Here is an 11,239-nt window from a genome sequence, read left to right on the forward strand (position 1 = left end):
AGACAATGAAACCCGGCCGCATGTGAGGCCCAGAGCTTCCTGCGTGCCCTCTGTGCCTTCGCCAGCTCTGCCACACGCAGGGTCAGCACCCGTGGACGACGCGAGCCCCTCCCGGCTCCCGGCCAGGTCCATAAACAGACCTGGACAGCGGAGCCCAGATCTAGAGAGAAGCACGTGTTCTCGCGCCGCACCTACGTCCACAGCCCTCACAGCTGAGAAGCCCAGACACATGCTCCAGGCTTCCTGGTGACAGCCGACCTACCAGCTGGACTGGTCTGAGCCCTGCTGACGGTCACGGCGAACCCCGCCGCATGGCAGGCTGCACTCAGACCCACTCCAAGGACACACGCCTGCAGGGGCCCGTGGCTGCTTCTGACCTGACCCTCGGCCTCCATCCCCTATGAGCCTGGCGCAACCTGATGGCTGTGTGCTGGGCTCCGGGTTCAGCGTGGAGAGTGTGCCCCAAAGCTGCCGTCCTCCACTTCTCGAGGAGCCCAGCCCCTCTTAGGACATCACACGAACACACGTTTGTCACTTCCCTGTAGTCAGACTCTTCGATCCAAAGAGCAAGTCCTCAGAAGCTACATCAAATTGCAGCAAACTTAAAAATACAAATGAAAACCTAGCTCCGCCTTCAGACCAATATGCCAAATCGTCTGCCTCTTCGATTTATATTCAAATAAAAAGAAACCCTAAGTAAAACCCAGGAACATTTGGGAACTGCACGTTGTAAGAGGAAACAGAACGGTCGTTCAGGCACCCTCAATATGGCCCTGCCCACGTCCGCCAGCCCCGGGGAAGGGTGAGGCGTCACCGTGCACTCCTGCGCATCACCGAGACTCACGATGGCGCCTCACAGTCCCAAGGCAGCAGGAGAGCACGAGAATCAGGGCGTGGCCATGTGCACAGTGGCACCCATGCCCTCCCGCCCCACGAAAGCTGCGGTACCTGATGGTTCCCGTGGGGGAGGGCAGGGGGCTGATGAGATGGGCCATGGTGTCTGGGATGTTGATGGTCAGGGGCGAGATGTGGGCCTGGACGGGCTTCACCGGGGACTCGAGCGCCTCCTGCTTCTCCCGCTTCTCGCTGGACAGGGCGGTGAACGTTATCTTGATGTTTGTGCTCGGGAACCTGAACGTGCACCTGCGACAGAACAGCCGTGTGAGTGTCCTGCAGGACTGAGGGACGTGGGGTCCGCCCAGGGCCGGACGTGGCGCCCACGTGCCCCGAAGGCATGGGGGCCGTCGGGTGTGGCAGAGCTGCCTTGGAGCCCACTCCCAGTGCAGCTCACACGCTACCTGCAGCTGAGGAACGAAACCACGAAGGCAGCTCATGATTTTAACATTCTGGTGAACAAAACATCATTTAGACCAGCCAAACAAGAAAATAAAAAGGACAGCGAACGCAAACACCACTTAATCTGCATTGTCCCTTTGAAAATAAATGAACGTTGTTTTAGGTCTTACAGTAGATTAGAAACAAAGACTGAAATACCACTTAGTATGCGTTTTTCTTTTCGAAACAAATGTACAGGTGTAATTGGGTCATTAAGCAGACAGACAATTTTATGGCTATTTCTCATTTAAGAAAAAAGTCATTACTTAAAAACGCTATCAGCTTTTTGACTGAGCAGACATAAATCTGGAGGGAAAGGTTTACAATTTAACACCCTGGCTCACCTGTAATATTGCTTGCTTGCCATAACTCAAGTGCACTTATTAAAAATAAAGTAATGCAAGCCGAACGCCTTCACAGAATAAGTTAAAAATAGCTCTAGAGACTCCCAGTCCCAGAGTCTCGATCCCACACCCGTCCCACAGAGCCCAATTCGGGTCCCATCCACAAATGGCTGAAGGACCAGCCGTGGTGCTCAGCCGGCTCTGCCCACCACCCTGTCCGACCTCGCTGCCTGCCAAGGAAAGGCCCAGCACATGGAGGTCACACGCCCCTCCCACTTCCAGGGTCACTCGACAGGGTTCAGACGCTTCCTGCTTCGGGTCAGTCCTCCGTCTCAGTGGACAGAGCAGAGCCTGGCGAGCTGACCACCTCCTTCCTGGCGTCCAGCACCCATGCCCCTCCCTGGTCCTACCTCTCAGGGCTCCTCCTTCAGACTGCCAATGCCCCAGACCGAGACTCCAGCTTCCGTGCTTCCCTGTCTCACCCGGGCCCGTGACCTTCAATTCCACCCCCGCAAAAGGCTCCGGAATCCACATTTCCCACACTGCAGACCCGTCTCCCACGGCCTTCCCGATGCCCCCTCTGCACGCACACAGGCGTCTCTAACGAGACCCCGTGCCAACTCCTCCCCAGCTCCCCTGATGCGGGGGACAGCATCAGCCAGCTGCTCAGGCCAGAAGCACAGGGTTCACCCAACCCACCTGCTAAGCCATCCGCTCTCACTTTCAAAACACGCCCTATCACCAGAAGCGAAAACGTCTACTCAGCAGGAGACCCTGCTCAGACGGTGAAAACACACGCCCCCCTCCCTTGTTCAGCTGGTCGGAGAAAACACGTACAAACGACACCTCCAACGAAGGACTCCTGACCAGACTGTAAAGGTCTACCTACCTAAAGACGACAGAAAAATAACCCACTGAGAAAATGGGCAAGACTCAGAAAAAACATCTCCCCAAAGATACACGATGGCAAGTAACCACGTGAAAAGATGTTCAACGTCACTAGCCATTAGGGCACCACAAATTAAAACCTCCACGAGATACTGCCAGATAGTGATCAGGATGGGTGAAATTTACAAGACTGACAGCACCATGGGCCAGTGAGGATGAGAAGAAACAGGCCTGGCCCCTGTCGCTGGGGCCACAGGACAGGGCACAGCCTCCCAGGACAGTGGTCTGTCGCTTTCTCCTGAAGTGAGACATGTGCATGTCACACAACCAGGCAGCTACACTCGGTGTTTACCGGGAGAGGTGAACACTTAGTTCACACAGAAACCTGCACACCAGTGTTCACGGCAGCTTCGTTTGTCAGAGCCAACCTGGCAAGTCCCCCACTGTCGTGCAGCAGGAGAACGGTCACACAGACTGGCCCAGCCACACCGCAGACACGGCTCAGCTGCAAAAGGAGCAGACGACTGCTACAGCGGCCACCTGGCAGGGCCGGTCTCCAAAGTTACAGGCTGTACGATCCCAGTCACGTCCCATCGCCGGAACGACAAAACCACAGACGTAGCGAACAGAGGAGGGGTGGCCAAGAGCGGGTGGAGAGAGGGACATCTGGCCCCAGAGGCAGCCCCAGGGGGTCCGCTGTGTGATGGAGCTCTCCGTCTGCACCTCGCTCACTCTGTACACGGGATATGTCACAGGATCACGAAGACACACCAAAAAACCCACGCATGTGAAAAGGTGTGGGAAAGCCCACATACCCACGGCCCCAACGACTGGTTCCCACGCCGCCACCTCGGCCCGCTCCTGCGTGCTGGTCCTCGGCCCCCAGGGACACTGGACAGTGTCTGCAGTCAGGCTGCCAGCCCAGGGAGATGCACCCTGGCAGCAAGTGGGCAGAGGCTGGGCAAGGCCAACGCTACACCCCACTGTGCACAGACAGCCGCACCGCAGAGCGGGAGCCCAGCACACCCTCTACTACTGCCAGCCCCCGATAGCCCGGCCCCCACCCGGCCCCCACCCAGCCGTGCTCCCAGGTCCCACCAGTCTGTCTGCACCCAGCAGTCAGAGTGAGCTCTGAAGGGCGCTCGAACATACCAAAGAGCCGGAGGGGAAGCGGCCCGTCTGCCCCGCCCTCGGCTGCCAGGCTCCCTCTGCGCCAGCGCCCCAGAGGCCCCCGTGCACGCTGGGCCAGACCCGACGGCTCGCTCGCCACCCAGGGTCCCCACCTACACCACACCGCCGACCCAAGGGCCTCCCCCTGACCACCCGGCGCTCTCCCCTCACCCTGCCTTGTCCTTCGCCTCACTGTGACCACATGACTCTGCCTGACACCTGCATGCAGCCACTTGCTGTCACCCCCAGTACGATGCAAGCGCCATTAGAGAAAAGCCCTTGCCTGCTGTGATCTGGAGCCTAGGAGAGTGCCTGGTACACACAGCAGGCCCTCAGTACAAACTGGCTGAATTAATGAAAAAGCACCCAATTTCATATACTAAAAAGGTAATTAAAGTAAGCAAGTCACTTGAATAAAACAAACAGGAGCCCTACATCCGAGCACCTTGCAACTCTTCATCACGAGCATGAGATCTGAACAATCAACTCCAGGCCTAGAAAAGAAGGTGACTGAGACCACACTGGCCGCACACGATGACCACGGGAGTGAGGGCACGCGCGCCCCGTCCCCTCACGGGTGTCAGGCCGTTTGCTGGGTTACCTGTCGCATATACCCACAGCAGCTCAGCCGGCGCTTGAGAAGGCCAGGGAGGAAGGTGGAGCCCAGGGGCGCCTGGATCTGTCCTGAGTCCCACACGGCACCGGGACACTGGCGAGGCCGGGGCCACACCAGACAGACGCGGACACCGCACGGCGTGGGCACCGCCTCCCTTCTGGGGTCTGAAATACTGAATCACAGGCACCGATCTGATCCTGCGGATAACAAGGCCTACTCAACATCCTTGCAAACTATTAACAAAATCGACTCGACCGAGAGGGAAAGGCAGATCTCGACTGGCATCGAAACCACGGGAGACGAAGGAAGAATCAAAGAAAGAGAAAGAACCAACGCAACGAAAGATGCCCAAACGCGCGAGCTGCACCGCGAGCGGCACTGCGGGACCCACGAGTCGAAGCGACAATGCAGGTGACCGTGTCTCCACTGAAAACACAACGCCAAGTTGAAAAGAGCTCTCCAGAGTCTGTCTAGAGCAAAGGTCAGAAACACTGTGCATTAAGTGGCGTTCAGTGTTTCTCGTATACCTTCTGCTTATCGCTATCTCTTCACGAAAAATCGACCACCTGCCAGGTGCTTTGAGCCCATTCAATCTGACCCTCCAGCTACATACAAAAGTTACTCGCAGATCCATCGACTGTGCTGGGGCACACACTGCCCAGTGCTGACGGTGCCTGTCACCTCGAAGACAGTGGCAGGAAGGCTGGCCTGGCGGCAGGTTTCAACCAAGATCTGCGAGGTGCCCAGATCTTGCCAGCCGTGTCCTGGGTCCTCCTCACTGCCAATCAGGGAACCACCTAAACACAGCACCAACCTGTCACGAAGCACAGTGGCAGACCCAGGGCTCCCATGTGTGGAAGCCACACGGGACACGGATACTGCTCTTTCTCGTTATGCAGGGGACCCTGTCCCACGTGTAGACTCTGAGCCAGGCCAGCACAGCTCTGACCTCCTCGCCCAGCTCCTGACACAGTGGCAAGACGTGACTCAGGACAAGGTGACAGGTGCCCTCTGGGAGCCGAGGAGCCCAGCAACACCAGGAAACGGGGCCTTCTGCGCCAGCACGACTGCGGAGATTAAAGGAGAGAACGCCGACCGTGTCACTGAGAAAACAGAACTCGCTAAAAGCTGGATTCATCAACATCGACACTAAAAACGCTTATTAAATCAAATCAAATACGGTACTAGTTTGTCTGCCACACAAACAAAAACCCACACAAAGTGAAACTGGGGGTTACACACTGTGAAACTGGGGCTTACACAATGTTAGCAATGATGGTTTTTAACCAACCAAAAGCGATCCAGGCCAAGAGGCATCATCAGCCCGAATGGAGGCAGCGAGAGCTCAGCCGTCCGCCACACGCCGGCACCAGCACTGTGTCTAGTTTACAGGAGACTCGGGCCAGAACCTATTTCATCAATGTTGTGAAAAGCAGGTGTGTAAGACTCTACTTCTGGATTTGCTGCCAAAAATAGCTAACCCAGATCTCACCGAGATGAAACAGCAGACAAGTAAATCCAAGTTGAGGAGTATTCTACAAAAAACTGGCCTGTCCTCTTAAAAAATGTCAGTGTCGTGGACAACATCAGAGAAGGCCGAGGCACGGACACAATGACAGGAGGACAAAGACAGGAGACCGAGACACCGCTGGACGGGGGCCTCAGTGAGGGACCCGCCCAGCCTAAACACGGCGGCGCTGCTGCTGGGGCCTGTACCGTGGCTGTGAAGGACATTGTTCTAGGAAACGCAGGAGGAAACCTTTTAGAGGTAAAATGCACCACGTTTGACACTTTCGAAAATTTCAGAAAAAAGTAAAGATAAAGCAAGTGTGCCAAATGTTACTCTTTGGGGAATCTGGGAAAATGGGAATTCTGTTCTATTTTTGCAACTTTTCTGTAAATCTGAAGTAATTTCCAAAAAAAAAAAAAGAATGTGGAAACTTTCAAAATGTCCAGTGCAAAGCTGGACGGTCAGGCTGCGCTGCTCTAGTGAGGCTGGGCCCGGGCCAGGCTGCGAGCTAAGCCACCGTCCCCAACAAGGTGAGCACAGATGCCAAGGGCTGGACACAGCTCCCTCTTCTGGATGTCCAGGTGACTGCACTTTACAGAAGTGCCAGTCCACGGCCCTGGGCCTTCGCATGGACAGTCTGACGGCCCTGCTCTGGGACACGCCCTCGTCATCATCTGTCCCCTTGTCTACGACATTTCAGAATCCCATCGAGTCCAAGGACATCTTGTGGGACTGGGACATCTGACAATTATGCTAAGTCAGCTCACTGCAACTCTCAGCAATCCCTGACCGTCCTCTGGGCCATGGGCACCCCTGACAGCCGGCCTCGGGCTAAGCAGGGGAGTGTGACCCAGTTTGGGGTACAGAGGACAGTGCCACAGCCACATTCGTACCTGTGACCCTGACGCCTGTGTACTTGTTCACCCAGCACAGCTAACGTCGCTGGACTTACCAGTCATGACCCGAGAGGTCGTGGTCTCTGCTGACACCACACTCCACAGGCTCTGAATGTCACCCCTCCTTGGGAGACTATCCAGCCCATCCTAAATGCAGCGACATTCATGAGACAGCACACCGCTGAGAACGTGACACACCCACGGCCCAGGTCGCTGTGCTCACAGCTCACGCTCCGCCACAGGCAACACGTCACACGCAGCTGATGCCTCTACTCTCCCCTCACTCTGGGACCCAGGTGGAGGTGGTGGCCCCATTCCTAAGACAGAGAAGAGGAGGCAGAGGTGGCCGCGACTGACGTCCCCCACATCACTTCCCCTAGCTGGCCGTCCCCAGGCATGTCTGGCCAGAGGTACGACGTGAAGCTGCTGACCTGCGCTCAGACGAAGAAATGAGCAGCTGGTTACTCTCCATCCTTCGCCTGTGGCAAGTGACAACGATCAGCCCATGTGACAGGGAAGGAATCAATAGTCTAATGTCACGATGAGCCAAGGAAAGGCTGCGTTCACGTGAGAATAAGCTACACGGGGGGACCGTGCTCTGAGGACACCGATGACGTGGCATGAGCAACCGCAGTGGCTGGGAGGGTGGAGGGCAGCAGAACAGTCCACGTGTGGGGAGAGACGTGGGGGTAACATCAAAGAGGGGACTGGGCGGCAGGAGTGGCCAGAGCAGCCAGGGCGCTGAGCACAGACAGGGAGAGGGCTGGGCCCGCCGGCCTGAGAGATGGTGCTGATGGCCCTGCCGACACCTGTGACCTGTGGGCACCAATGGAGTGCAGGGTGGCTGCTCCACATCTGGCTCATGGGACTGGGGGGACAGCGGTACCAACTACCACAATGCAGGTGGACGGGGTGGCTAAGTGGACAAATGACATGTGAGGTGACTACTACCCTCCACCACAGGGAGACACCAAGTGATCCTTAGTGAAGCCTGGACAGAGACACTCTGCGGTGTCCTCAGCACAGAGCGCGCGCACGCCACGCAAGGGACTCAGCCAGCGGGTCTGGCGGAGAGTGGCGGTACCGCGCAGGCATGACACAGACACGGGAGCTAAAAGGGGGTTCCAGTCCCCACTCTGCCATGCCAGCAAGCCATGCTTCCTCCTGAGCTCCCACAGAGACGGAAGGAAAACTGTTCTTTCCGAGGAGGACTGAGCCAAAGAGGCACTTCGATGGGCCTAGCGCGCCCTTCATCCTTCTCTCCAGCCCCCTCCAGCTGACAGAGGCGGCACCGGGGCCCACACCCCACCCTTCGTGCCCAGCGATCCGTGCAGCCCAATCTGTCAGTGGCTCGCGATGCCTTCCCCAAGGCACAAGGAGCACGAGCAACACCCACGCCGCTGGCCAGTCCTGCTCGGGGCCACCAAGCTGAGGCTGCCACCACCGTCGGTCTGACAAGGCCCAGAGCCCGCCGGGCCCACCTGCAGCCATTTATATTCGAATCTGTGTCGTGAGTGAGGTCGACGGGACAGTGGGGCCGGGGCTGGGGGGCCTCAGCTCGCCCTCGTCTTGCCTCCCACCGCCCTCCCTCCCCCATAACCGTCCTCTCCTGTCCGGGGCACCTGCGGAGTCTGGGAGGTCTGCACTTTCCTCTGCCGAAGAAAGCTCGGTACTAATGACAAACTAAAGCGCCACGACAGGTTGAGAGAGGCCGCGAAAGACATGGAAAGCTTTCTCCTGCTTTCTTAGCCCGCATTTCCACATCGTACGGGACCCCACGCACTACAGAGCTGGCCCTGGACCCTAAGACACCGGACGTCAGGGGACGGCGCACCTGCACAGGCAGACATGCTTCTGTACCCACGGGCCAGGACGCCTGGATTCCAGAAACACTCCTGACCCGATTTAGGAAGCCGGTGTTGGGTTTTCCAGCAGCCCACGTGAGAGCAGCTTCACCGGTGGCTGCCCGGCGCTTCTGAGGTTTCCTTTAGCTTGGAGAAGAATTCTGTTTGTTTTTCTGATGGGGACCTCCCATCCGCTGTGCTGAAATCCCACTAACAAAGGTGCTGGAAAGAGCCGCCCTGTCCAACACTGTGTGTGGCCACTGCTGTCCGGGCAGAGGCCAGTTCATCAAGCGCCAGCCTGGGCCCGACGCCAGGCCAGGACGACGGTGGCACTGAGCATCAGTGCAGCCGGCTGTGGCACCTTGTGCTTCCAGGAGACCTGTAAAACGCGGACGAGCTCTACTCTATCGCTCAGTCACTCGGGACCTGTTCTAGACGACAGAGACGTCCCCTGGGCGAGAGGAATGACCCCGCCGGCGTCTCACCAGCGGGATGGGACGGCAGGCAGTGGGCTGAGCATGCGGCGGGCGCTCCACGAGAAGCCTCTGCCCCGAGGGGCACTGCTCTTAAGGTTACTCTGCCCCCACACTGCCCGAACAGCAGTGCGGGAAAGCGAAGCAGCCTCCCAAGACGGACACCTTGCCTGCCTCAAGTGCCGAGAGAAGCCGGGCGGTGGTGCTCGGTGCCCCCCGCTACCGCTGGCGAGCAGCGGCCTCCGAACAGCTCCACTGTACCCCTCCTGCTGGAAAACTAAGCAGAGGTCGATGTACAAATATTTACAACATACGAATAATACACCAAGAAATGGAAAGGTAAGGAACAGAATGGGAGAAATATTCACAGCACAGAAATCTCACAAACGACTTGTGTTCAGGATACACAAAGAACTCTTAAAATTCAATAATAACACAAACCACTCACTAAAAATGGTCAAACAGGCCCTCAGGAAGGAAGATGTGGGAATGGCTAACGATCACGTGAGAAGATGCTCACTGCTGTTCGGCACCCAGTACAGGCCCACAGAACGGCTCACACCAGACCGGCAAAGCCAAGTGTGACAAGGGTACCGAGCGACAGGAACTCCCCCGCACCGCAGGTAAGGACATGAAACAGTGCGGCTGCTTTGGAAAAGTCAGCTTCTTAGTATGCCGCCACTCCACCTCTCAGGCATTTGGGCACGAGGAAGGGGAGCAACTGCCCACACAAACTCTCATTCACGAATGTTCACAGCCGCGTGATTCGTGACGGTTCGTACTGGAAACCGCCTAGGCGCCCAGCAACAGGTGTGTGGATCAGCCGCTGGGGGTATGTGCAAGCAAGAGACTCCTCAGACACCGCTCGACGATCACAAGCATCCCGAACAAGCAACATGGATGAATCTCAAAAACATGTTAATAACAAGAAGCCAGACCGAAGAGTAGACACAGCATGATTCAACTCATAAGAGATCCTAGAAAAGAGACAATCAGTCCCCGGTGACGGAAAGCACGCCAGTGGCTGGCTGGGGCTTTTACAATGGGGCGATGAGGCAGGACGGAGGTTTAGGAGGTTAAGGTTTTGGTTACACAAATGCATTCACTTGTGGAAACTCTCTGAAAAGTACCCTTTAAAAATAAATAGCCTTGTTTTATCCTATGTAAAGTATACCCTAAAAAGGTTTACTTGAAAAGAAAAAGTCTTGCAACAATATACTTGTATAAACAGTACTTTACCACATATGGTAAAGCACAAAAATAGCAACCAAATGGGATGAGAAAAATAACCAGAAGCGTATTTTCTCCCTAAACCCTAAAAGCTCACGTAGATCTCTTTCTGGGGTGCACACAGACACTTTGGAGAAAACGTACTTCTGTTTTACTTGTGAGGTTCCAAACACAAAGAATATAATGTCTAGGACTGTGGGGGCTTTTTTCCCAGTTTTACTGAAATATAACTGGGACAGAACGTGGTGTAAGTTTAAGGTGCACGATGTAATGATTTGATACCTGTATATACCGCAAAATGGTTTATTACGATAAGGCCGGTTACCATCCATCACCTCACAGTTTCGATTTTGTGCGTGTGCGTGGAGAGGACTTGTAAGATCTACTCTCTCAGCAACGTACAGACGCACAGCGCAGCACTGTTCTCTGGAGTTGTGACCACGCCGAACGCAAGGTCCCCATTCCTGCCCGACTTACAGCTGAAGCGTGGACCCTCTGACCACTCTCACTGCCCCCTCCCCTCGGCCGTGGCTTTCTGTCGCTACTAAGATGCAGTAAGTGAGGTCACCGTACTGAGCCCCTCACCAAAAGGTGACTTTCCACACGTGTCTGACACTGGGGTAAGGCATTTCATTCTCAGGGCGCTTTATAAAAATACTAATTTCCACTTACCGAGCAGGGAAACAAAGCACCCCCAGAAGGACGCGCGAAGGCCTGCCTTCTGCCGCGAAGACGAGCACCGTGCACGCAGAGTCCCACTGACCAAGTGAGCGGCTCGCTGACGGGTCACCTGCCCAAGCGGCAGGAACGTCTCAAAACACAATGTCGTGTGGCCACCAGGGACACGGAAAGATCCTCAGCCTCACTGGTCATCAGAGAAATGCAAATTAAAACCGCAAGCTATTGCCGCTACACACACCCCCACGAGGAACC

At 56.1% G+C, this 11,239-nt stretch overlaps 1 protein-coding gene across 2 annotated transcripts in view; it reads right to left on the reverse strand.

The window, feature by feature from the left end:
• FOXK2 (forkhead box K2) overlaps positions 1-11,239 on the reverse strand; it is a 41,379-nt gene that overhangs the window by 13,529 nt on the left and 16,611 nt on the right. For both annotated transcript variants that reach the window (XM_015589683.2, XM_025047006.1), the window contains exon 2: positions 949-1,143. In XM_015589683.2, the coding sequence (XP_015445169.1) occupies positions 949-1,143 (195 nt within the window). The remainder of the gene's footprint in view (positions 1-948; positions 1,144-11,239) is intronic.

This window comes from Pteropus alecto, unplaced genomic scaffold, assembly GCF_000325575.1.
Source record: "Pteropus alecto unplaced genomic scaffold, ASM32557v1 scaffold134, whole genome shotgun sequence".
Classification (NCBI taxonomy): domain Eukaryota; kingdom Metazoa; phylum Chordata; class Mammalia; order Chiroptera; family Pteropodidae; genus Pteropus; species Pteropus alecto.